General features: G+C 37.1%; 1 protein-coding gene across 2 annotated transcripts in view; it reads left to right on the top strand.

The window, feature by feature from the left end:
- The window catches only part of LOC150089059 (uncharacterized), a 144,400-nt gene that overhangs the window by 74,149 nt on the left and 44,191 nt on the right, over window positions 1-26,060 (top strand). For both annotated transcript variants that reach the window (XM_090369795.1, XM_090369796.1), the window contains exon 2: window positions 23,959-24,077. In XM_090369795.1, coding sequence (XP_090225921.1) covers window positions 23,959-24,077 — 119 coding nt within the window. The remainder of the gene's footprint in view (window positions 1-23,958; window positions 24,078-26,060) is intronic.

The raw sequence follows: 26,060 nt of genomic DNA, 5'->3' as shown, positions 1-26,060 counted from the left end.
AATCTGACGGTAACATTCTCCTTGGAAATTTTGCTAACCCTCGGAACTAAAGACAGTACTTTACTGTTAGCAGTAAGGAAGGTATGATTGAGAATTGGATTGGTGTTCAAAATCCGTGATCGGAGAGATGTGCAGAAAGGAGTTATTTTACACTATTTTTATAAAGTCGATTAGAAAAACTCGAAATAATAAAATAAAGCATACTAAATTGTGTATTTCAGCGCAGTTATATAACCTTATTTATTTTAGATGCTTATGATTTTTTTTAGCAATATTTATGAAACAAGGGGCCTTCAGATTCGAACCTTGCTGGTGTACTGGATACGAACATCTTGTTTTTCCTATGCTCAAGAACTTTGAGTTATCTATCATTTGCCATCTTTACTCAATCTTGACATAAGTTGTTTAATATGTTTTATTTCTTATATTTATGAAGCTATTCAGGAACTCAGAAGACAGTCCTCCTTTCCTTCACTGTCTCTAAAGTCCATGTCACCGCGATTGTACGAGATGTGTTCCAGTTATATGGTCTCCAAATTTATTTCTCACAAAATAATCTAAGTATACGCGCGAGATTGCTTTTAGTTTAACTGCTAGTTCTGAATGTTTTCATGAGATGGCAGCACAATGCAGTATGTCATTGATTGTAGAACCCTAAAATGTACTATGTTTATAATACTTAAAATGGCGTCCTTCATTCATCGAGAAGACGCACACGAAAAGACAGTCGTATCAACTTGTGTGAAGCAGTGCTCCCTCGAGATTCTGCAGTGAATGGATCTTTCTTTTCCTCAATTGTCATGATGGATGAGACATGGGCTCCGCTCTTCAATCCAGAAACGAAAAGTCAGTCTGCCCAATGGAAGCACCCTGATTCACCACTGCCCAAAACGTTTCGTGTTGCTGCAAGTGCAGAGAAAATGATGGTTGCTATTTTCCAGAATATTGATGGAATAATCCTTACACAATGTATCCAAGGGCACTACAGTAGTGACAGGAAACTCATGAAAAAGTTCCTCCCAGCACTTCATAAGAAATGTCCACCTGAATCATATTCGTTTTCATCAGGACAACGCTCCACCGTTCTTGAGATGTATAGAAAATAACATTTAATTATCCCACACATCCTCAATACTCTCCTGACCTTACACCTAGTGACTTCTAGTTGTTCCCAGCGATGGATGCTCTTCGTTGCAGAATATTTCCTAGCCCAGAAGCAGCTACTTCAGCCATTTACCAGTGGGCTGAACAGTGACAGCTTCGTAGAACAGATGTTAAAAATGTGTGCAGCTTGTAGGAGATTGTATTGAAAAGTGAGGCAAGTGGATTTCAATCGCACATTTTGAGTCTGAAGTCAACACCGGTTGGTAAAAGGGAGGAGGAATCGCTTCTGTATCACATCTGCGTACGTTATGTATCACTTCTGTATCATGTGTACGTTATGAGAAATAAATTTGGATACCTTGTAACATGAACGCACTTCATATCTTTGATCAGTTCTCCAGCTTTTCAGTATTTCCAGCTTTGCCTTGCCTTCCAGTAACTAACTTATAATGGTAATCCGCACCAGAGGCACAGCGTGCATGTAGGAAATCGGTGAAACGCACAGCGATTCCTCCTCCCTTTTTCTAACCGGTGTTGACTTCAGACTAAAAATGTGCGATTGAAATCCACTCACCTCGAAAAAGGATTTGTGTTTAAAGATCCCAGTGTGACTGAGTAGCCCAGTGTTTTGCATTTTATTCTCATTTGATCCAATTTCTAGCATTTATCCCATCTTGATTAAACGTTAGTGTTTAATCTTTTTGTTAATCAAGAAAAGTTGTAAACCTCTGACGCTTTGCTGCGACTGGTTATTGCTATACACATATTGTATACGCTTGCAATAAAGTTTTTTTTTTTTTTTAATAATAAATAAAATTAACGATGGGAGTCCTAAATTCGAATTTTGCGCTGGCCCACAAGAGTTTGCACTGAGCTGCTCTAATAGCCATTCGCTTCTTAAGGAAATCAGTGAAGACCTTTCATCCCATAGTTATGTTTGTCGCCGAGCATGGAGTTTGTCACAATTTTGACCACCTTTATCGAAAGTTAAATCTTGTTAGCTTTCAGTGTCAGTTGTGCAACCTGAAAAGTTAATCTTACACGGTAATCACTGTCCTTTAATATCCATCATTTCTGAATTCCATCACTATTTCACAATATAGGGAAGAGAACTTGTCACATATAATTGGTGCAATGTGTTTTCCGAAGGTTGTGAAGAAGTTGCTAATCCACTATCAGACAACTCCCTCTGATGTGAACATTCGTTTCGTTGAGCAGCTGATTTTGGAAAAGAGACTAATTGCGCTTGATATTGCACTGAAAGCGTGAATAAGTGTTGGATGGTATTGTAGAGGTAGTTGTTCATGAACACTTGTATTTAGAAGGAGACAGTCTTTCAAGCAAGTATACGCGCTATGGATTCCTAAAATGCTGACGTTTGATCTGGAAGGAAACGTTAAGGAGGACGGTTGATGAATCCTCAGCGCCCAAGCTTGCCAGTGTCACCATCGTGCATAGTCCCCAAGAAAGTGTTTCTGGAGAACTGTTAAAGGGAATCATTCTGCTGCATAACAGCGAATATCCACATTACAGTGAATTTGACGACATTGGCAACGTTGGGCTGAGGATTCATTAACCATCCTCCTTTAAAGTTCGGATATATATATTTCACTGCTGTGGCAGGACATCAGTGTCTTGCCACAGCGATGGTAAAAATATCGGCATAGAGGAACAATGTCTTGAAAAATAATTCTGTCGATTCGGTATGTCTTTTGTTAAAAAAAATAAATAAAATAATAATAAATAAAACTCCAGTCAACTTTGAACCATCCGATCGGTGACGTCATCCATTTGGCAGATATGTAAATATCACTGCTAAGATCAACCGTAACTGTGGTCAGTCTAATATCATGGTCCTGTGGTCAACCACAGGACCATATTAGATTACCTCAGTTTTATTTTTATTTTTTAGTAAGCCTCACTTATCAGATTCTTTTTAAAATAATTTCAAAGTACTGTATTATCAGTATTTCTTCTATATATTATTTGAGTGATTTCTTGTACACTATATGTAGGCAAGCTGATATGTCTTATTAGCTTTTTGGGTTTAAAATGTTCCGATATTCATTTCCACTTTTTTTTTTGTGTGTATTTTTCTCCAGATTCTTACGTAGTCTTATTTTTGGCTCGATGAAGGTTATTCCCGCTTATCTTGTTAAATGCTGATAGAATACCAGTAGTGTCTCTCTGCTTTATTTTAAAGACTTCTCCAGACTCTTCTCTCCCCTTCCCCTTTTCAAAGAACGCCCATCTACTTCTGGGTTGGGCCATGGAATCTCTAAACCGGACACGTCTATTGTCCACATGTAGGCAGTTCTTCCTTTTAACTGCACTGGACATTCCATAGGTCTTTGTTTAATTGAGAACACTTTCAACTTTATGGCCTTGTACTTGAACTTGTGTTCTTGAACAAAAATGCATTCTTATTAGTAAGGGACACCGGTCAGCTTCATGAACAAATAAATGAATACTGTACTGTGTATTGCCCCAGTTTAATTCAAAGTGTCTTTATCCTTAAATATTCTTTTTTAATTTTATTTTTAAACAATTCTAACTAAGCCACAGAATCATCAAGAAAAAGTGCAACAGTTTAAACGTCTATTTTTAATGTATTGGGTCAGCTTCGTTGAATTTAAGTGTCATCAAACAAGTCTTTCTTGTGTGTGAAAAGTTTTGTCAAGGCTTAGTTACAGTGCAGTTGTGAGATTTCGTTGCAGTAAAGGCAGAGAAAGTTCAAGTTCAAATAATTCCGAGGTGGTTAGTAAAGGAGTTTGAGCAATCTGGCTTTGTGGTAGATAAATGAGCAGTGCGTTTTGCAGAAAATGCCTTGAGTACCTCCTGAAAATATTGACGTATAGGAAGCAATTAAAACAAACACGCACTGTTCGACAAGACTTAAAACAAACTTTTGCATTTAGTAAGGATGTTTTAAGTCTTGCTTGGCCAACGTTTAAAAACCAAGGCGAATCGCCTTTGTTTTTCAACTCAAATAAACAATACAGAAGTTATTCGCCACAGGAAGTGTGCTTTCGCTTTAGTGGATACGTCAATAAACAGAATATGTGTATGGGAGTAGTGAGTGCACGGTTTGGTGTGCAACTTCATCTACTGGAATCATGGGACCAGTTTTCTTGGACGACGAAATTAATACGAAACATTACCTGAAACCTCTTCAAGGTAAGGGAGTGAATGTGGAAGACCCATTTCACCCTCCCCCCAACGGATGGGGCACGTCCACAAACGGTGTTTCATTTCCTGATCGATATCCTGGACTATATTAGATGGTCGTAAACCTCGTACTCGTCGGATTTGAATTCCATTGATTATTAGCAGGATTTCCAAAAGATAATGTCTACAGAAATAAACCACATACCTCTTGAAGAATTGAAAAGTGAAGTTACATTTGCTGTGGAGGGTATCTCGGGAGGCTAAAAAAAAAAAAAAAAAAAAAAAACATTGGCTGCAGTTAATGTAAATTTTATTCTACGTGTGCTTTTGTGGTCGTCTTGGGTGCACAGGGATCACATACTGAGTATGCTTTTGCGTAAGCGAATTCCAATGTTTACGTGTTTGGTGTCATTAAACTTGCCTCTGCCAGCGCAATACATTAAAAAAACATAGACACTGAAAAGCCTCTTTTCTTGGTGATACTGTATTTTCATCATGAAATCGAATAAAACAATGACCAGAGCCCAGGAGAAAAATGAATTTTTAAATATGGTTTCTAAGTAAACATCCGTCTTCAGCCTTGAGCCACAACGTGTTCATAGTATTATTAACTCTTTGGCGTGGTGCCAAAGATTTGATAATATATTCCAAAAAATGCAGTGCAGGGAGACTAAAAATAAAAGATCATCAGGTTTGGTATGCATCCTTGAATTAGTTTAAATTCAGTAATTTCTGTGAGCGGCATATCAGAGTTCATTTACATAGAGATGGACACCTTAAAAATGTGTTACTTCGACTTATATTAACACTTTAATATAAGTTAATGATATAGTGACGTACCTTTTGTGGGTGCAGTTTTTGATATTGAAAGAGTGACTTCGTCACCGGAGTTGATGGTTACCCGCGTTACCAATCAACCCTCTCATTTATGAGGTATTAGTTTGCAGACTAGATTGAACATCTAGACAAATGCCTCCGGGTTTTTAACCTTCCGCGCGCGCACATTTTTTGTTAAGAGGATAAATGTTTTTGTAAATCCTTAAAACATTTGACAGCAAACTCAACTTCTTATGTCTTATATTTGAAGTACCCGACTTATTTTTTTTATTTTTATCATCCTGTATTATGGAAAAGAAAGATTAGATGGAGGAATGGAAAGCAGAATATTGTGCTGCTTGGAAGAAAAACAACTTAATCTCATGTTTGTCGTGAATGAAATTGGAGTCCTCCTTTGATTTTTTTCTGTCTTTATTTATTTATTTTTTTCCCTTCAAAACAGTGACTAGAAGTAGCAGTACGATGACGTTATCTCTCAAATAAGATTGCTTATGCAGGAACTGCTTTCCTTTCTTGCTAGGATTGGTCCATCTTCTTAAGATGGGCTACATTATCGATACAAGTCCACTTGTGCTTCCTTTCAGCGTTAATTTTGGAATGGAATGATAGAGATTGTAACTATCTTCATCCTTACTGTCAGTAATCAATGTTCAAGAAAATGTAGATTTAGCTCCACTGATTGTTAACGGTTACCATGGAAACCAAGCTACGGTAAGAGGTAGCTCTCCCGACTATCCTTGTAATTTTCGACCCTGCGCACGATTATTTTTCTCGGGTCGGGTTTGCTCTAAGCTTATCGACTGTTATCACGCGTAATTAATAATACCCATCGTGCCACCATTTATGGTCCGGGCAAGCAGATTTAGTGCAGTAAGAATCGCGTGGTTTGTGTGTAGTTAACAACAAGTCTTAATTGGTGTAAATGTTTGAGACAATTTATACACTCCCGCCTCGGAATCATTTCATTGTTCCTCCGTTGAAAGGGGAAGGTTGTCGAGGACAATTTAGGAGAGCGGTAAAGTTGAATGCTTGGAGGTGTAGTGAGAAGCGAGATGAGGTTGAAAGATGCAATGGAAGTTAAGATAAACGAAGGGTACGACGCTGATGCGATGCTTTTTGTGGGAGAGCGGGGGGTTTACATCATCCCACGGAATGTGCATGAGGGAGCGAGTTATTTTGGAATGGTTAATGGAAGGGTGGAATGCGAACTGCAGTGAAGTTCGCCTCGGGCATCTTAAGAATGCATTTTTAAGAAAGTAGAGGACATTTATTGCTATAGGGTGCAAATGTCTGTCTCTGTAATGAGGAATAGATCTTTCCTCCATACATCCCTGGCTGTCGCCGTTAAATTGTTTGTAATTTTCCTGAACCTCCCCATCTTTCTTACCTAGACATTTGCGAATAAATTCTTTTTGAGAGCAGCCTTTCTTTAACACCTTTCTCGGTTACTTCCATATAGGGTCTGGCCGGATAGATGAAGCAGAGAGGCAACAGAGTCAGTGTATCTTTCACTCGCGAATGGTACGGTTCTTTTAATGTTTAATTATGAAGGACGCCGTATTCAGATCAAGCCTGAAGCGACAAGGTGTCGAGGCTCGTCTGTCTTTGGTACCTGAAGAATGATCCATGTTTTTCAGATTTCTGTTGTCGCAATAAAGATTTCTTAATTGATAAGCTTCACGTATTCATACTAATAGTAACATTTTTGAAAACCAAACTGCTGTTATATAATCGGCTAAGGCTCATCATTCGAGGTTCCCTACAGTCTGCGCTAGTCCAAATCTGATAACAAAAAGAAATACTTAAAATATATTTAAGGGCTAAAGCCTCAACCGGAGAAGGGCTTGCATCGGCGGGTGGGTGGGTAGGTAGGTAGGTACCCTGGTGGTGCAATAAGTGACAACCCAGTTATGAGGTAACTCCACAATAGGAGAGACGCCAGATGGTGTGCAACAGTATAAACTGAAAAATATTTGAAGGGCCAAAGCCTCAACTCATGGAAGATTCATGATGATGCTAATGCGCTAGCCTGTTACAAAAAGAAATACGTGACATCCGTTACAGGTGTTCTTTGATTGCCCACATTACAAAATATCCCTGCGGAAAAAAACCCTTGCATATTTCAGAAACCTCATACCCACTTATTTCTCGGATAATCGAGAATTTGTACTGTTTAGTACAAGCAATGTGGGTCGAATCGAATTGATTTCAGAAATTAAATCGATGGTCGGCAACTCTGGCCAAACTTCATGGTGTTATGACGATTCCTAAGATCTTGGCAGGAAGAGATATGTTTTAACATAATTGAAATCGTGCAAATATTGATTGGGAGATGTTAAAACTTGATGCTTGAAACCAGACTGCCAAGTAGAGGGCCACTGAAGAAATTGAGGGATGGTTAAGAAAAGCGATTGAAAGAAAACACTTCCAGTAAGAACATAACGGTCTTTTTGTAAGTGAAAATTTTGCAAAAAAAAAAAAAGGAAAGTAAAGTAAACAGAATTTTGCGAATAAAACCGGCCCGCCCGTGCCAGTTACTGCTCTTTTTGAAAAAGCTAGCTTCTCCCTTACCAATTCAGTTTTAATAACCATTATTGTGAATTCAAGTTTTTTTTTTTGAGAACCATGTTAATGAAACAAAATCTAAATGTTCGACTGCGGCAACGCAACATTAAAGTATTAATAAGAGGATCATTTCTTACTTTACTCTTAGAATGAGGAAATAATTTCTTATCTCCTTTGTACCGCTGCTAAAAACACTGCCAGCCTTGTAAGGGAAAAAAACTTTTTTTTTTCCCCATGGGCAACAAGACTCTTTCATCTAGAAGTTCTTTTTTCCCCATGGGCAACAAGACTCTTTCATCTAGAAGTTCTAATGCTGCTTATCTGCCGGTAACGATCAGTCTTAAGCAAAAATGTCAGGACACATTCCAGATGGCTCGCGCAGTCTTATAAGGAGAAGGAAAAAGTTTTTACTGAATCTTTTCTCTAAAAGACTGCAGAAGAAATACTTTTTTTCTCAATATCTTTCTCCTTTTTTAGTGGCGCACCTGTTCATTTAACAATTGTTTTAAATCTTCAGCTTTGTTCCAGATGCTTTACCATTTTTTTTTTTTTTTTTTTTTTTTTTTGCAACCTTGTTTTACACACTTGTAAACTACTGGATTTTCTAAAAAGAGCATAACGACTTGGCTCTGTAATAACACAAGGGTTAATACATGTAGGATGTAACCGTTTTTTTTCTGTTTGACCGGTTTTCAACTATTAGTTTTATTGATGTTTTGTATTTTCTCCGCAGGTGGCTTTACTAAAGAGTAATCCTCGATATAAAAAATGGCTACGCTGCAAGAAAAGGTTCGGTTTGTTGGGTGGTACAAGAGTACTCCGATGCAATGATATTTGATCATGTCGACCAAAGACTGGTAGTGATTCCAGTAAATGTTAATAAACATAATGCGATTATACAAGATTCCCGAAATCCACACGAAATAGTAAACTTCAACGATTCACCAAAGGTGTTTCACGATCGTATCTTCTGTCTTCGCTGAAAAAACAATTCTTGTTAGTTCTTTGGGTGTACTGCAACAATTTTCTTTATCAGCAACTCCGAGAATTACAACCGCACATTTATTCCAGCCAGATGGCACACAACCACTCTCGGCTTTCCCTCCAACCTATGAGTGCCTCAGTCACCAATTTTCACCGGATAATTGGACTGGATGTGATAGTCTAATACCATGGTTTTTCCGTTCACCTGATTTAAGTTTCTGTTGTAGGGGTACGTGAACGATGTAATTTAGGGAAAAAAGCTATCGATTACCTGAAACGTAGAATCATGGCACCTTGCAGTGGATAAGCCTTTCGTCTGGAGCAGTGGATTCGATTCTGTCGGAGATTGGAAGAGAATTCTGTGTCTGAGGGAGAAGAGTTTTTTTCAGTTAACACAATTCAGTCTCCCCACGAACTGGCGCCTCATGACCAAGGTTTTCAAAGTATGCCAAAGAAAAGCTCCATCAGCTGATGACGCACATGTCGAAGCGCTTCGGCTTGGTAAAACTTTGGGTGTTGACATGGATGAGACTTGCTGCCCAAAGCCTTTAGATTCCTCCCTCCTATAGACCTCTTCCCAAAGAGTAGCGTCCTCTTGTGAAGGTACATAAATTTGCCCCTGGTGTTAAACAGTCAAATACAACAGACTTATGTCCCACGTGCATTAATTTTCTTGTTATTAATAAGTAAAGTTTTTATTTTCTTTTGGGATTGTCTTGTATAAGAAATGTAGGCGATTCTGCTACCAATTCATGATGTCCGTGGCCAAACTCTATATATGGAAACAACGTAAAATAAAATTTACGTTAGGTATATTTTCCTTTGTACAATATGCTGCATGGTTATTAATAAAGTTATCCATGATAATATCAGACAGATGAAAAATTAGATTTTTTTTTTTTTTTTTTATCCAAAAATTTAGTACAGTAAAGAAGTGTAATCAACCCAGGGCGGCGTTTCTGTTAGGCAGACAGGTGTAACCTCTTTATATAATAATAAACGTTCTGTTTATAACTGCCACATAGAGGAGCTTACAGAGAATAGAAGAGGGCGTATTTAACAGTGATGGGCTAGAAACGCAATAGTTTTAAATAAAAAAATTATGCTGCATTACAACCACATTGTATCCTTATTGGGTATAACGCATGAAAATCATTCCACCATCGAGAACGAATAGTACCACCTGTGAATTTTAGTCACGCAGCTTCAGTCTGTTGGGAAGGGGAGCTGGTGGAACCCTTTTTTTTTTGTTCTGGAACTGCGGACCTCACCAAGTCCCCTTCGGTTCTACTCACACCATGGATCATAGTGTAAGTGACATGTTTGTGCGAGGTTATCTGTGTTGGGGTTTCAGTGTCATGGGCTCCAACAGGGCTACTGTATTTAATAATTGCTTGTGGCGACACCATTTGGCACATTTGTGGCGCCATCTGGTGGTGAGGAATGAAATCGGCTTGATAATATCCTTATTTCATAATAAAGTCTGCTGAACAGGAAAACACAAAAATCATAATTCTGCGATGTATCAAAATTATTCAGACTTTTTTTTTTTTTTTTTGCCATGTCCCCGTTTAATTATATTTTGGACTGTAAACTTAGTTATTTTGCTTTTTGGCGAGTTTAATCTAACTTCCTTCAGGAACGAAGTAGTGCGAATGCCTGAATCCGCGTGATACCACAGAATACTGTAATGTTCTTGCATTCGCTGTCTTCCTTTGGCTCAGTGCAGAGATTCTGGAGCATAAACAGAAAATATTGTTTCTTTGGGAGGTCAGTTTTTTTTGTTTATGGAGTGTGATATAAACCTTTTGAGTTAAAAACAGAAATTTGATTTTGGTTCCAGTAGGTAATAAGTCATCAGCTTTTGCTGAAAATAATAAGTGGTCCTAGATTGAAATAAAGAGTTTTTTATTCAAGTTCTGAAAAGGGACGTAGTTCAAGCTGTCAGAAAAACCGACTTTAAGATTTATAAATATAAAATAGTTTCGATTATCCCAGGTAAAATCAACCAGCTATATTTAAGTTCATCTCAACCCTCATAACTAAAATTACCATTTGTTAACTGAAATAGCAATATAAGTTTAGTGAGAGTCTTAGGATTTGAACGAAAAACCGACGAAATTTATGGCCAAATCTTTGCCTTAAGTTCTGACCAGATCCTGTCCTTAGTGTGCAATTTATTTTTTTTCAAATGTTTTGTCAATCTTATAATCTAGTGTGGTGCATCTAATCTTCAAAGTTAATTGACCTCTTAAACATGCCGATGTGTTTTCCCTTCTTGCACGTGACGTTTATTTTAAGCAACGGGTTTACTGTGGGGTGTTCTTCCTTGCACACCCCCGAGTTAAAATCCTCCCCGTGTCGTGCAGCGAGAGCTGGTTCCGTAAATACCTGAACTTCCTTGGGGGAAAGACATTCGACACCTTTTTCGAAAGTCCTCTTTTATCCTGTTAATATCCCATCGACAGAGCTTCGCTCCGCTCCATGGAATGTGTAGCTTCCGCTGAAGAACCTTCTCCCTCCCGGGGGTGGTGAGAGGAAGGAATAGGAGAATACTGAATAAGGTTACGCACCAACTTGGATAATGTCGTCTGCGGCGTCTCGGATACCTTCGTTCCCCTTCGCTTCTCGTCCCCAGGTATAATTTATTTCGCGTAACCCTTACTCTGCAATTTCATCTAAGATGAACGTTTGTCTTCCGCTTGATTGCCGCATATTGGCATCGTTTTACTTGTTTCATTCAACTTGGACTTGAACAGCGAGGCCTTGCCCTCCCACTCAAAAGAACTCATCAAAATTCCCCACCTCCCCTGCCTTCCCCACTTTCTTCCCGCAGTGGTACAAGCGACTTCCTCTGCAGACATAAACAACCCTTTCGCCACTAGCACCGATGCCTTGCCGACTAACCTCCCGTCTACCGCTATTTACATGACTGCGTTCCGTTCTAATTTAGCCAGTATGACGTTATTCGTGCACTTCTTACGACTCTTGAGGGGCTGCTGCAAGTGCACCACCTGATACACAACTGCTGCAGAAGAATGTGACGGTTGGTAAGCAACAGGGGCGTCTAAGGGGGAGGGCAGAATTATGCGGCAGTGTAAAGGGACAAATTCTTCGATCAAGTGAAGCAGACGTAGCAGAACTGATGTAACACAGTAGCTTAGCTAAGGGACCATGACTGATTATTTAATATTAACACAGATGGGGACCCGGATCGACTCTGATTGTCTCAGCTTGTAATCACTGAGTTTCCCTGTTTGATAAAGTCGCGGCTTGTGTGAAAGGAAACCCTTCACGTCCATTGACCCAGTCGTTATTCCAAAAGGTAACCAGCCCTGTTGGAGATCTTTTTCAATAGAGAATCCTGAAATGCATGTCGAATTTTTTTTTTTTTTCTCCGTTTGAAATGAGTAATACTATTTTAATGGTTACGTCGGGAAAATGATTGCTAGCTAGTTGAGTATTCCAAAGCCGTCCGGAATTCCTTTATAATCATGGGAATCCCTTCTGGGTTTGATGCGCACACCTGCAAACGTTTTCCTCATTCGTAGTGTCGCATCATTGATCATGCACCTATCGCCAGTGAGACATTTTTATTTATTTATATTTGAGATTCCTTTGTGTGTAAACAAATTGACTTGTGCTCTAAGTTACGATAAAGGGGAATGGTGTCCAATATCAGGATGATGAATCAGCTAGCCTTCCTTCCTCCTCACCCACACATTTCTTCTGAAGTAGAAGCGTTCTTTCTATTCAGAGGGTTTGGATCGTTTTCACCGCAAGGGAAAATATGCGTTGAAATCTCTCAAAGTGCATTTTGCAATAATTCCTCTCTAACCGCCTACACCCCTACTTGGGAAGTCTCGGAAACGGATACGTTCACGGCTGTAAATGGACCAAAGCTGTACCTGTCAAGCTTAGTTTATCCCTTTCACGGAAAAGCAGTCGAGAATTGATGTATGGTCTCTACCAGCCGTAACTTTGAAACCGTAATCTTAAACAGCATCACTCGCGAAGGATGTGTTGTAATCAAAGCACTGCCAGGAATAGAACTCCTGTTATTCTTGTACGCGGGAGAATATTCGAGAATAAGTCACTTGATTTTTTTCCGACATGTTGCTTTTGTAATAGCGTATACGCGGAGCGCGATCGTGGATTCCTCAAAGAAAATGTCACCATGGTTACTCTATTTTTTGGGTATGAAGTATACTTGGTCATCCATTTCTGATCCATTTGCTTTTATTTATTCCACCCAGATACTACGTAACTTAATTGCCCTTTTTATTTTACGACAGGCATACGAACTAGCGTTTTGTATGGGAGCTGACTAAGTCGTCTGCTTTTTAATTGAGCAAAATTTCCGCTGCCATTTTATTGAAGGCTTCCAGCCTCGGACACGCCCAACAAACAAAAATGATTTGCACTCACTGTGCATGACAAATTCAGTGCTCGCGTTCATTTCTAATTCTGGTGGCATTCTGGGAGTTCCTGGCCTGGTGTTGTATTGAAATTAAAAGATAGGCTTTATGGATTCAGGGCACGTCGTCGTCTGCTGCCGGTTACTGGTGACGTCTGCATTGCTGATTAGCTGTTCCATCATGTAATATAATACTTCTATTTAAATAGGACTATTCTCCTATTCATTAGTAAAAGCGATTTCGTTCCATTGTATTTGGGTTGATTGACTGCCTTCACTCTCCCTTTCTCTGTACAGGCGCCTATTCTGAAATCGGAAGTGATTAGCTTGCAGCAGTTCGTAGTGATTTTTGTCCTTGTTCACTCTTTGCTATCTGAAAATAGCCTTTTTAAGGAGGGAGAATGGATTGTAATACCAAACGTCACACTTCAGAAGGGCATACTTCATTTCCTCCAACACATCTTGCTCTTGCTTAGAGATGCTAAACTTTTTACATTCGAACCAGTCATTCTTATAGAATAGGAAGAAAGTACAAAAGTCACAGAGCACTTTCAGTGGAACTTGATTTTTACATCTCTTCAGAATGGTCCAAAGTCCAGCTAGATATTTAAGTTAAGCCTTAAGACATGCCACATAGTTCAAGTTAATGACAAGGTTGATTTTAAACGTGTTTAAATTGAACAAGTCGTTAAAAATTAGATTTGTAAATTGAACATTGATGGGTAATTTCTCAATGTTCATCTTAAAAGTCATGTGCAATTATTTTGATGGTTATAATCATCAGAATATTATATTACTTGTTTTCTGGTATTGCTGTTGACTTTGTGGTTTCTTCAGTGTTTTCCTGGCTTGTTTCGAAGCAAGGTTCGAAATATAGGATGGCAGACTTAATGAAGAAAGTGATTTCTGAAACAAGAATATAATCAATTTAATGGGTTTTTATTGAGCCAAAGTGAATCTTAATGTGTAATTAATGACTGTAGGGTTTAAGAACGTTTACGTTGCTATTCAGCGTTAGAAGAATGAATAAATAAAGTTCGTGTGGCCTTTTGTGACTGTGATATTGCAAAGACAGCTGTCACTGAAGTGGTAAGAATATACCGCGAAACATTAGACTCCAGTATGTACATATTTCCAAATCTGAGATTGAATGGCTTGAGCAAACTCAATGCTAATGAGATGAAGAGATTGAAATTGAGGAAGGATGGGTGCAGAATAGATGTGCGGAAGTTTTAATTGGTTGCTTTGAATGATCTGAAGGTTAATTCTAGGAAATGCAGCTCTATTTCCTTTGAATTTCAAGGAAACTAAGATTTTAGTTAACCAATATTACATCAAGAAGATGCCGATTTCCAGAGTTTCCGAAGTTAAAGATCTGGGAGTTACTTTTGCCGCTGCATGTGGATTTATACATGTTAGAAATATATATTAAACCAAGCGAAAAAACAAATTGGCTTCATTAAACGGCAGACGTACAAATTTCAAGATCCTCAGTTCCCTGTGCTCCTATTACAAACAACTGTACTCCCTATACTGGAGTTTGCTTCTCCTGCATGGAACCCACACTATGCATACTTGTTGCAGCAAATAGAATCGCTGCAAATGAAATTCATCCACTATCTTTCCAGACGTAATGCCATGTTTTACTACCCAATTTTCTATCCGAATCTTTTGTTTCTGCTTCAGTCTTTGGAAACCCGACGAACTGTTGTATCATCTTCACTGGTTCAATCTGCCAGATCTTCTATGGCATATTGATCGTCACGCTCCAGCGGTGGCTACTAGACAGAAGGCTGCATTCCACATCGGTAACTCTAGATTAGAGATATCGAAGAACTTCAAAATAACGCTGGCACTCATGAAAAGTTTGGTCTGGATATGGCTGTAAACAAGAGTTTCACAGAACTATTTGCACTAGGTTGACTGGCTGATGGATGAGTTCTGGGTTAAAGAGGTCCTCATTAATTCGCGTGTGTGTGAGAAAGCGAGAGCGAGCGTGGTCTCCTGCAGCTACCTGCGATTTTCTTCAATGGCACTGGACGTGATGTCATGAATACCTTTTTATTTCTTTGAATTGGACTTTTCCCGTTTGAATGAACTTTCATTGTACAAAGTGTGTTATTCTACTATTTATTTTTATGTTTTGTACAATCTTTGTTCTCGTCTTTTTTCTGCTCTTTTATACACTTTAACTGAACGCAGCATGCCTGTTGTGTGTATTATATGTTAAAATAAATTAAATAATTGCTGGAACAAGTTTCAATCCATTGTTGTGAAAGTGGATAGCTTAAATAAATTCAAGGAAGAACTAAACCAACTATTGGAGGGGATAGCTAGGTGAAAGGGTTTTTTTTTTTTTTTTTTTTTTGCACCATGCCGCTCAAAGAATATCTAAAATTGAAAATTGGTTTTTCTATTAAAAGATCATTTTTGAAATGAATACATTCTGTTTAATGAAAATAACTCCGCCACCACACGCACTTCCCGTTTAAAGTCCAAGTTTTTTTTTTTTTTTTGTCACGTGGTGTATTTTAATAAAAACACTACATTGCCTTACTCCAAATAGCTTTTGATGCCTTCGAAAACACTGTTCTTCCTCTAGTCGAACCTGTTTTCAAAGGAAGAAAAAGTGTTTATTTATAATTTCCCCTTTACATTATCTGCCTAGTATTATAGTATAGACATGGACATCACACCCGTATATCGAATGCTTGATACTAGATGGCAGCACATGCTAACAAGAACTATTCCTTATAACTGTCGTCAACCCGCAATCATGTGTAAAGGTCACGTAGACAATATCGTAAAGTGAAGTCGTAATCTGGTCAACCCGATTTAGAATGAGGGGAAATTGAAGTTTGGAGTAATGATTCCCAGAATGGCAATGATCGTACGTTTATTGTTAAATTCTCACATATCCAAGAGGTGGAAACAGACGCAAACATCAAGTACACGGCGAATACGAATTTAGTACTCAAGTTCCCTTAATAAAACTTAATTTGGTGTTAGCTATTATAGTTCCCCCCCTCCCTTTTTTTTTTTCTTAAAGAGATGCATTTCTTTTAATATAAATACAACCTATGCTTATTCCAAATCGCTTTTGTAACCTTCGTTTGAATTGCTCCTGATGTGCTGCTGTTAAAATATTATTTAGCTGGGATGACCTCTCCCCATTCCATGATATCAGTGAAATGTCTTTATTTTAAGTGGCTAAAACGTTTTGGATGACGAGATAATTGCGTGGTCACGCAATGTAACTATCTAGTCATCTAAAATTAACCAAAAAGTTTGTGTGACCACATGAACTGTCTCTCTCACACGGACGGATCTAACTAACTTGGTTGTTTTAAAAAAAGCAGTGATCAGAGAACCGTTTACAATCCCTTGCTCCTCCCGCTCCCTTATGTGGGAAGTCAGCGGAAAGTGCCTCTCAAACCTGATAGGAGAACCCTACCTGGAAGAGAAGTCGCATTCCACCAACGGCGCACTACCGTCTGCAGCGCAAGAACCGACGAGAAGAGCAACGCTCAGAGAATGGATTGATTGCATCATTTCACTGTTTTTAAGAGAAAGAAGCGTCCCGCCAGCGGAGTCGAACGCTAGACCCTGGTACTGCGTAACGCGGACGTTTCCACTCGACCAAGTGCGGTCGCTTCGTCGAGTTTGCTTGTTGACACTTTTAATGTACGTGTGTGAACGTGACGGTGATTCAATCACTATTATTTGTGTAAAAATGGGGGAGGGGGGACACGCACGCAAAATTTCGTCATAAAATATTTTAAGGTCGAGAGTCTGTCATCCGATATTAAATACAATTTTGGTTTAGTAATGGTGCACTTTCGGAGTGGGTAATTGAGAAATTGGTTTCTTTAACACTTAATGAGGAAATTCTCATCTTTAATTCATTGTCTTATCAGATATCTGAATATTCAGTGTAGGTTAGGGAGTTGGGAACAATTGTATCATTGATCAAAAGAATGAGTAATGATGATTAATCATTTTATAAGGAATGAGTGCCAATAATTTTTCCCTTTTAATAAAGATTTATTTGTTATTGACAGTCTTAAAAATTTTTTTGCAAAATTAAGTTATTCCATAATTGTTTTTCCACTTTTTTTTTTAATTGCCACTTTTTTCAAGTGTTTTAAATAAATATTTGAGGAAGGGAAAGTACGAGCATTATGGCTGTTTTTATATACAGAAAGCCTCAAAACCATGTAAAATTAAAACTATGATTTAGTGCATTTGTATAATTACTACTTAAGTTCCTTTTTTTTTTTTTTGGACAAACCAAAGTATGTACATTGGCATCATCGTTGTAACATCTCGTTGTGAAATCCTTCATGAGTTGCCCTCCTTAATATGGAGAGTGCTTAAAAAAGTATGTGATAAAAACATCTGGGACATTTATCATGTGCTCTTTGTCACATAGTTTTTTCCAATTGCATTACCCTGTTGTTATATAATGATGAATATCATAGTATTTGATGGAGTTCATTGCTCCAAAAGTAGGCTGACCATACATCCCATTTTCAACAGGACAGTGCTGGTTTTTTTTTTTTTTTTTTTTGCTATGTCCCAGCCATCCTGTCATTTTAGTAAACATGTCATTTTTGTCCCCCCCCTTTTTAGAACACTTAAATATTGGCACAACGTAACCAATAATCATGATTACATCATAGGATGGCTGGCATTGTAGGTAGTAGCCATTCGCGTAATCATAGGTAGAGACACCTGGAAGTACAGCTTCCGTGGTGAGAATATTTTCCATAATGAATAGCATGTGGTTGGAGAAATTCAGATTAAATGTTGAAACCTTGAAAGCCATGTTAATTATAAAGGAAAATTGTAATATGGAGTGTTGATAAGTTTTATGACAAGATCTTAAAAGACTAAAATTTGTTAATGCAAATTACGTTCATCTGAAAAATATTCTTTGCGTGAACTTTATACGCAGTTCCCCATGTCAACCTAAAAACATTTTTTGTTGAATATATATATATATATATATATATATATATTTTTTTTTTTTTTTTTTTTTCTTCTTTTTCTGCTCTTTCCAGACATTTCTTCCTGTCTCATTTTGGCCTCAGGGAATTATGGTCAACCTATCCAAAAGCTATGCAGTTCTACAATATAATTTTTATTTTGTATATTTTAGTGCTTGTATTATTTTTATTTATATTATTATTGCTTTTATTCTGAAAGTCTAATTGTTCTATTGTTACCATCAACAAATTTTTTAATAAAGCCTTTTCAGCTTCATTGGTTGTGAAAAAATTTGTTACAGCAAAAAAAAAAAGAAAAGGAAAATCATTCTGAATAGTTGAACAATAGCTATTCAAAAAAAAAAAAAAAAAATAGTTATGGAGTTTTGAACAGCAAAAAATAAATTAATAAACATAAATCCTGACCTTGGTTTGATCATATCTCTTGTTCTCTGTTGTATTTTGTATGAGTGAAAATTGCCAAAATAGTAAATTAAAAAAAAAATTCTGATAATCAACTTGTTAACCATCTACAATAGTGCAGTAATAAATGATTGCCAAAAGGGCAAATTATGATGCCCTCTTAGGTGTCAAAATCAGCATATAACTAAATATTATTAAACTACATCATTAATTACCCCTTTACTCAAAATCAGTGTGTAGTTGAATGCAGTGCTTAGTTGTATAATAATTCTTCCTATTCAGATATGCAGTAATTTCTGAAGTAGTGGGTAAAAGTGCTTGGGGGAGAGGGGGCAGTACTTATAACATGGACTCTGAGAGCTGAAGCTAACTGTAAGTGTATGGATCATGGGACCCAACCAGTTGTATACAGCAGTGGTATTGAACCAGTGATATGCATACCCATGGGGATAAGAGATCCTTCTGGGGTGGGGGGGATGCTGGCTTAAGAAACTGGCTCTAAGAAATTATCAATAAATTTAATACCTATTTGGTAAACTTATTTGTATTAATTATATGCTTATGTTAATTCATCAATTTGCCATTGGTAATGTACACAGCTGTTATTTCAAATATCTTCTACATACGTTTGTATGTAGAAGGTATAAAATAATTATAAAGGGGTGCATCAACAAAAATTGAATATCACTGGTATAGAGAAATGCTATAGGAATGTGTATTCAGAAAATTTCTGAAGTCACCACATATGCAACCAAGTGGAATATGTTAGGTTTACAAAGAACAAAACTATGGAAAGACCTTCATGGGTCAGAATAAAATTTGCATTTTTTAAAGTTTCTTTCAATAAAATAATTTTTCAAACGGTTGTGTAATCATTTAATATTGATAAGTGTATCTTTGATTTTATAATGTACATTAATATAATTATTCCATTTATATATTATCAAAAAAGTTTTGGATTGAATGGTTTTAAAATTAGGAGTAAACTTCTACCCACAGTTATTTTTCTATTTGGTTGATGGAGTTCATTGCTCTTAAAGCTACATAGTTCTACAAGAAATTCTTTGCATACATTAACACTAGAATAAGGGGGATAAATCATATTGGTTCACTGGATATTCTATAACTGTTAATGATCCAGTACAGATTGCTAATAAACTGAAAAAATATTTTGCATTTACATTTACGCATGAAGATTTTAGTGATGGAGTTAGTAGATTCCATCAGTCCCAGGTGGGACTGATGGAATCTACCCAATTATTAAAGATGCTACAAATGAGCTAGTTAAACCTTTAACCGTAATAATATAGTTAAAGGTTAAAGTGGGCAACTACAGACCTGCAAGCTTCACTTCTATGACAGAAAATATGAACACCATAGTTAAAGGTCTTGCATTACACAAGACCATCTCGATAGTTGAGCTATAAGGCAATCACAGCATGGGTTTGTTAAAGGGAAATCCTGCCTTACTAATCTAATTATTATGAGGTCACAAAGGAACTGAATTCAAGAAATAATTCTGACATCACATACTTAGATTTCAGGAAAGCTTTTGATATTGTTGCATATAAAAGACTGCTATATCTTATATGTGGTGGCAATAAGGACAAGTTGCTGCTATGGATAAAGGGAAGGTTGAGTGGGAAAAAACAGTGGTTATCAATGAGCACTGCTCTTCTTGAATGAATGTTTTAGAAAAGTCCCCCAGGCTTCAGTGCTGGGCCTATTGTTTTCTATACTTATTAATGAAGATATATCAGGCTTATCTAAATTTACAGATGATACAAAGATTGGCAGGGTAGTTAATCACATAATAATGCTACTGCAACAAAATCTTAGCAAATGAGCTGAGAAGTGGCAAGCAGTTGAAGTTTAAATGTTGACAAATGAAAGATACATCATATGGGGAGCAGTAATTCCAGATTAAAGTACCAGCTGCATAGTACAACACTTGCAGCAGTGGAAAATGAAAAAGACCTAGGGGTGATTGTGCAGTCGGATATGAAGTTCTCTGAGCAGTTTAGATGATATGCTGCCATATCATATCATGGGTTTTGTCAGTGATAGACAGGAATTTTGCCAGGAGTGATGAAGTGATTACCCCATTGTATAAGGCAATGGTTAGGCCTCATTTTGAATACTGCACACAAGTCAGGGAAAACTCATTTTATGAAAGACATGGATCTGTTGGAATGGGTGCAAAGAAGAGAGAATTAGCATTAGTAAAGGCACATGATGCAAGAAAGCAAGCTTATATAGCATTGGCCAAAAAAAAAAAAAAAAAAAAAAACGCACGCCCTTCTCATTTCACCCATCCACTCACTCCAAATGTTTGTTTAGTTCTGCTTTGAATCTATTTAAGCTATCAACTTCTACAACGACAGATAGAAGTTTGTTCTAGCAATCAACCATCCGCTGGCTAAAGGCAAACTTCCGCACATCTATCCTACACAACTGTCTTTCCTCAATTTGAATTTATGCCGTCTTAGGCGATTATTCTGAGCAAGAGGAAGAATCCCATCAGCATTGAGCATGCTCAAACCATTCAAGACTTTATATACCTCTGTCAGATCACCTCGCTGGTGCCTAGTCTCCAGACACTGTAATTTGCAAAACTTAAGCCTTTCTTTGAAAGAACAACTATTTGTTCCATTCACTAATCTTGTTGCTCTTCTCTGTATTCGTTACAGCAGCTCTGTATTCATCTTAAAATGAGGCCTCCAGACCTGTATACAGTACTCAAGGTGTGGCGTGATCATTGCCTTATACAAGAGGATCATCACATCCTTATCCCTACTAGAAAAATTCCTGTATATCACTGATAAGACACCACAAGCTACTCCTGCAGACCATCTGCACTGCTGAGAAAACTTCATATCTGCCCGCAGGTGGTTGATTATTGGATTGCTCTAATCTGTTGTTTTAGAGGTGATAGTTTGAATAAATTCAAACAAGAACTAGATAAATTGTTAGAGGGAATTGACAGGTGAAATTGTGGGTTTTCTTTTTTTTTTGCTTGATGCTGTATAAGAATGCTTTCTTGCATCATTTGCTGCTACTACTACTTATGTAAAGTTCAATACAAAGTTTTCTGAACAGTGTAGTCAAGGTATTAGGACAGTGCATTTTGTCAATGATTTACAGGAGTGTTACCAGCAGGGACAAGGAGGTTTTTAATCCACTGTATAAGGTAATGGTTAGGCTGCACCTTGGAGTATTGATGATATTTGAGAAATGATGCTTACAAGACCTATATTACATATAGGTCTTGGAAGCGTCATTTTAATAAGATATGGATCTCTTGGAATGGCTACAGAGAAGAGCAACCAGATCATTCAAGGGCACAAAGGTGCCCTTACCACAGACTAGTTTTGAAAATTACGCTTCTTGGGAAGCCACTTGAGGAGACCTGATTGAAGCATTTAGAGCATTAAATGGCTTGAGTAAACTTAATGGTGATAGTATTCTAATTTTTTCTTATACAGCACAACAAAAGGCCATAAGTTTCCTTTGAAAAAGCATGCTGGAGATTGGCAAAAATTTGCTTTCGGCCAGAGAGCAAATTTAAACTACTAATTTCGGCCAGAAATTAGTTTAAATAAGATAATAATAAGAAAAAATTAGTCAAGTCTGTTAACAATGCCGGAAGTCCTGGTGGAATTAATGTTTTTTTGTATGTTGTTTGCAACAGCTTCAGTAGGATTTCGTGGCAGAATATTTATTTTTATCATCACATTTAAAGATGCAGTTTTTATAATTATTGCTACAACTGGCTGGTCTGTCATCTGAGCTACAAGCTGGACTGGACAGGCATGTGAACACTCGCCCAAGATAGATGCTTGATAATTACAAATTATTGTTTTGAAGTAATCATTTTGTTTGTTTGTTATTTGGTTTTTAGGAGCATTAGCAACTAAGGCCATATTGCTCTGGGGATATGCAAGTCATTCCGTGAATCTTTCCGCATCCTCTGTATTTGGTGGTCACGGGCTCAAACCCCGGTCTAATCAAGAAGCGTGTGCTATGCACTGCTGCTCCTGCCCACCTGGCTACAGAGGTGCCAATCATTTTGTAATGTTCTTGAAAGTTGGGTTAATAGATATGACTAATTTATAAGATATTATTGTTGTTGAAGCACCTCTTTAAAAAATTAATTCTTTAATATTTTAAATTTTTACTCAGCCCAAAAGGGTGTTTTTTTTTTTTATATATTTTACTTTATATATTTTTTTATATTCTATCATTTTACACACAAAAAAATTTATTTATTACATTAATAATAATAGAACACAGCATTGCATAAAAACACTGTATGCATATAGTCAAGTAGATACAAAAAGTAGTATAAAAAATTTATGTAAGAATTACATTACCAGAGGGGAACCTACAGATAGGTAGTTCCACTAGCTGATTAAATTAATAAATATTAAGTTAACGAGAGAGAGAGAGAGAGAGAGGGAGATTATCTCCCAAGTCTTGAATCAGACATCTGCATGGGTACAAAATTAAATATTTGAACTGCTTAAGTAAATTAATTAATGGAATTAACTTTTTTTTTCCCTTTCATGTGTGGTATAAACCAATAGTTAGTAAGCCTTTGAATAAATTTGTAATTTTTTTTTTTTATATTCAGTATACAACCAGTCTTCCCCAATTTAAATGAGTGCATATTAACTGTTGAGATAAATTACCATCTAATCTTGTAGAACTAGAGCTTATGTAAATTTGAAGAAAGATTGGATAGGGCTAGTCCCCCCCCCCACCAAAGCGACTTCTGAATAAACCTAGCTTCACTTAGATTTGCCTTTATTAATACATGTAATGTGCTAGCTTATATATGGGTTATTGCAACCCAAACTGCTTTTTCTTTTTTTTTTTTTTTTGCTCTTGTGTTTAGAAACCACTCTTCTGATGAAGTTTTAACATTTCAAAGCACTAACCTATCAGAATTCTTTTGCAGTGAGAGAACTATGTTTTCCTTTTTTCTATTCAGTAGTATTTTTTGTTCTGAGTAGCTGTAAATCTTGTATAAATTCAAATTCACCCTGCCATTAAAACAGCTGAATCAAATTAATGCCTCTTCTAGTAATTTCCTACTTCTGTCATAGCAATGAATTTTGTTCATTTTTAATTCATTGCATCCAGATAAAATGGGAAATTTTGCAAGACAAAATTTTAGGATTCCCAGTTCTCCATTGTTCAATAGACTGATTGCACCTCCTCTCTTCCTTTGTTAGTACAAAAACATATTTCCATCGTTTTCAGCATAAATGAGAACTGAGAAGTTGATTATCCTGTATTAATATGCCTTCCTGGTTTTTTACATACAAAAAATCTCAAATACAGAGATATGAATCAAATCTGAGTATTGTAGGTAATTATTTATATATATTAATTATGCTGTTATAAATTGTATAGTATTTGTAGTTAAATTGTATTTTATTTATTTATTTTTTTTTTGATATTTTTCAGGAGATGTCCACCCACCTTAGCATTGGTGCTGGCTCAAAATGTAGCAGACAGCCTTTCCTTATCTGTCCAACAGTGGGCGTTGGACCATGGGAGCAACTCTGTGGAAGAAGAGAAAAACTGTAAATATTTTAAATTTATTTCATATTTATTATTAGGTATATCTTTGTTTATAAGACCATTATTTTGAAAGCTTAATTAGTTTTGTAAGTATTGATATACCAGTATCAGAGTGGCATCAGCAAAACTTTTTTGAACCAAAATTGAAATGCTCACACTGAAATGTTGAGTGATAGTGAGACTAACATGTCCCACATCAGTGGGCTCAAGTGGTCATTATTCCACAGGAGGAATGAAGGATTATACTCATCCTATTTCCATTTCAAGAAATGGAACTCATTCACAGTAGCACACACCATGGTTTGCAATAGTGGCATGATATTGTATAATAAGCTATTGTGTATGGACTCTGGCCATAGGCACCACTAATGGGGTCAAACAAAATAACTGACTTTATAATTCATTTTAAGAATGTCACAATTGTTATCAAAATTTATTATTATAAAAACAGCTATAATTTGGTTTTTGAGACTGCAGTTATTCATTTAATTGATAACATAGATCAAAGTATCCTTGTATACCTCTTGAGAGTTCTTGTGTGAATCATAAGCATATAAGCCAATGCACCTTCTGATATTGGAAGGATGCATGGAGGATATTATTAGCATACTAATAATGCAATAGTAATAAAATATCCTTAATTGATCACAATTTATCCTATTGGTAAAAAGTAACCATCTAATTCCATCTTAAACTTTGTTCATTTCAACTATCTTGGGAAGCAACTTATTGCTGTGATCAACAGCACACTGACTGAAAGTAACATGAATCTAATCCTCTTGCTGCCCAAAATTTTATATCCCTTCCCCACCTATTCTAGATTCATCTGTCAGTGTGCATATACCTCCCTCATTCATTTTGCCTGTTTTTTTGAGGATCAGAAAGCAGGCAAAATTAATATACATATCAATCAGGTCATCTCTAAGGTGTCTAGTCTCCAAACTCTGCAGTTCATATTTTTAAGATGACTTTTAAATTGGCTGAGGTGAGAACATCCAAAAAGTATCTGGACACAAGTCCATTTCATATTGGTGTCACTGCCTCTTATTTCAGTAGTTTCTCAGCCTCCCCCTTTGGGTAGTTTTTCCACCAATGTGCAATAAACAGCAGTAAGTATAATCCTTCATTCCTCCTGTGGAATAGTGACCACGTGAGCCCACTGATGTGGGACATGTTAGTCTCACTATCACACAACATTTCAGTCCATCCCGTAGTTGTTCTATAGCATTCAGATGAGAATTCTGTGCTATCCGTCCAATTTTTGTACATTCATATCCATTAACCATTCTCACATAGTACTAGTGGTATTCCTTGGGGCCATTATCCTGTTAACCAACATGGGTTAGAAAAGTTGAGCAGATTGGCTGAGAGGTGGCAAATGAAGTTTAACATTGACAAATGTAAAGTACTACATATGGGAAGCAGTAATCCCAGAGTAACGTATAAAACTCTGTGGTACCACACCGACAGTGGCAGAGAATGAAAAGGACCTGGGGGTAATTGTGCAGGCAGATATGAAGTTTTCTGACCAGTGCAGACAGTCTACAAGGGTAGCTCATGGTGTCTTGTCAATGATATACAGGAATTGATAAGGAGGTGATTATCCCCTTGTATAAGGCAATGGTCAGGCCATACCTTGAGTACTGTATACAGGTCTGGAGGCCTCATTTTAAGAAGGATGTAGAGCTGTTGGAATGAGTACAGAGAAGGACAACAAGAATAGTGAATGGAACAAAGGGTTGCTCTTACTAAAAAAGGCTTAAGTTTTGCAAATTAGTGTCTGGAGAATAGGTGTATAAAGCCTTGAAAGGTTTGAGCATGCTCAATGCGGATGGCTTCTTCCTCTTGCTCAGAATAATCGCCTGAGAGGGCATAAATTCAAATTGAGGAAAGGCGGTTGTAGGATAGATGTGCGGAAGTTTGCGTTTAGCCAGCGGGTGGTTGATTGGTGGAACAAACTTCCATCTGTCATTGTACAAGTTGAT

Source organism: Mastigoproctus giganteus, chromosome 3 (genome assembly GCF_048544385.1).
Source record: "Mastigoproctus giganteus isolate SK-2022 chromosome 3, ASM4854438v1, whole genome shotgun sequence".
Taxonomy (NCBI): Eukaryota; Metazoa; Arthropoda; class Arachnida; order Uropygi; family Thelyphonidae; genus Mastigoproctus; species Mastigoproctus giganteus.
Note: the sequence above shows the minus strand (reverse complement) of the source record. Positions and strands in the feature narration are given on the sequence as shown.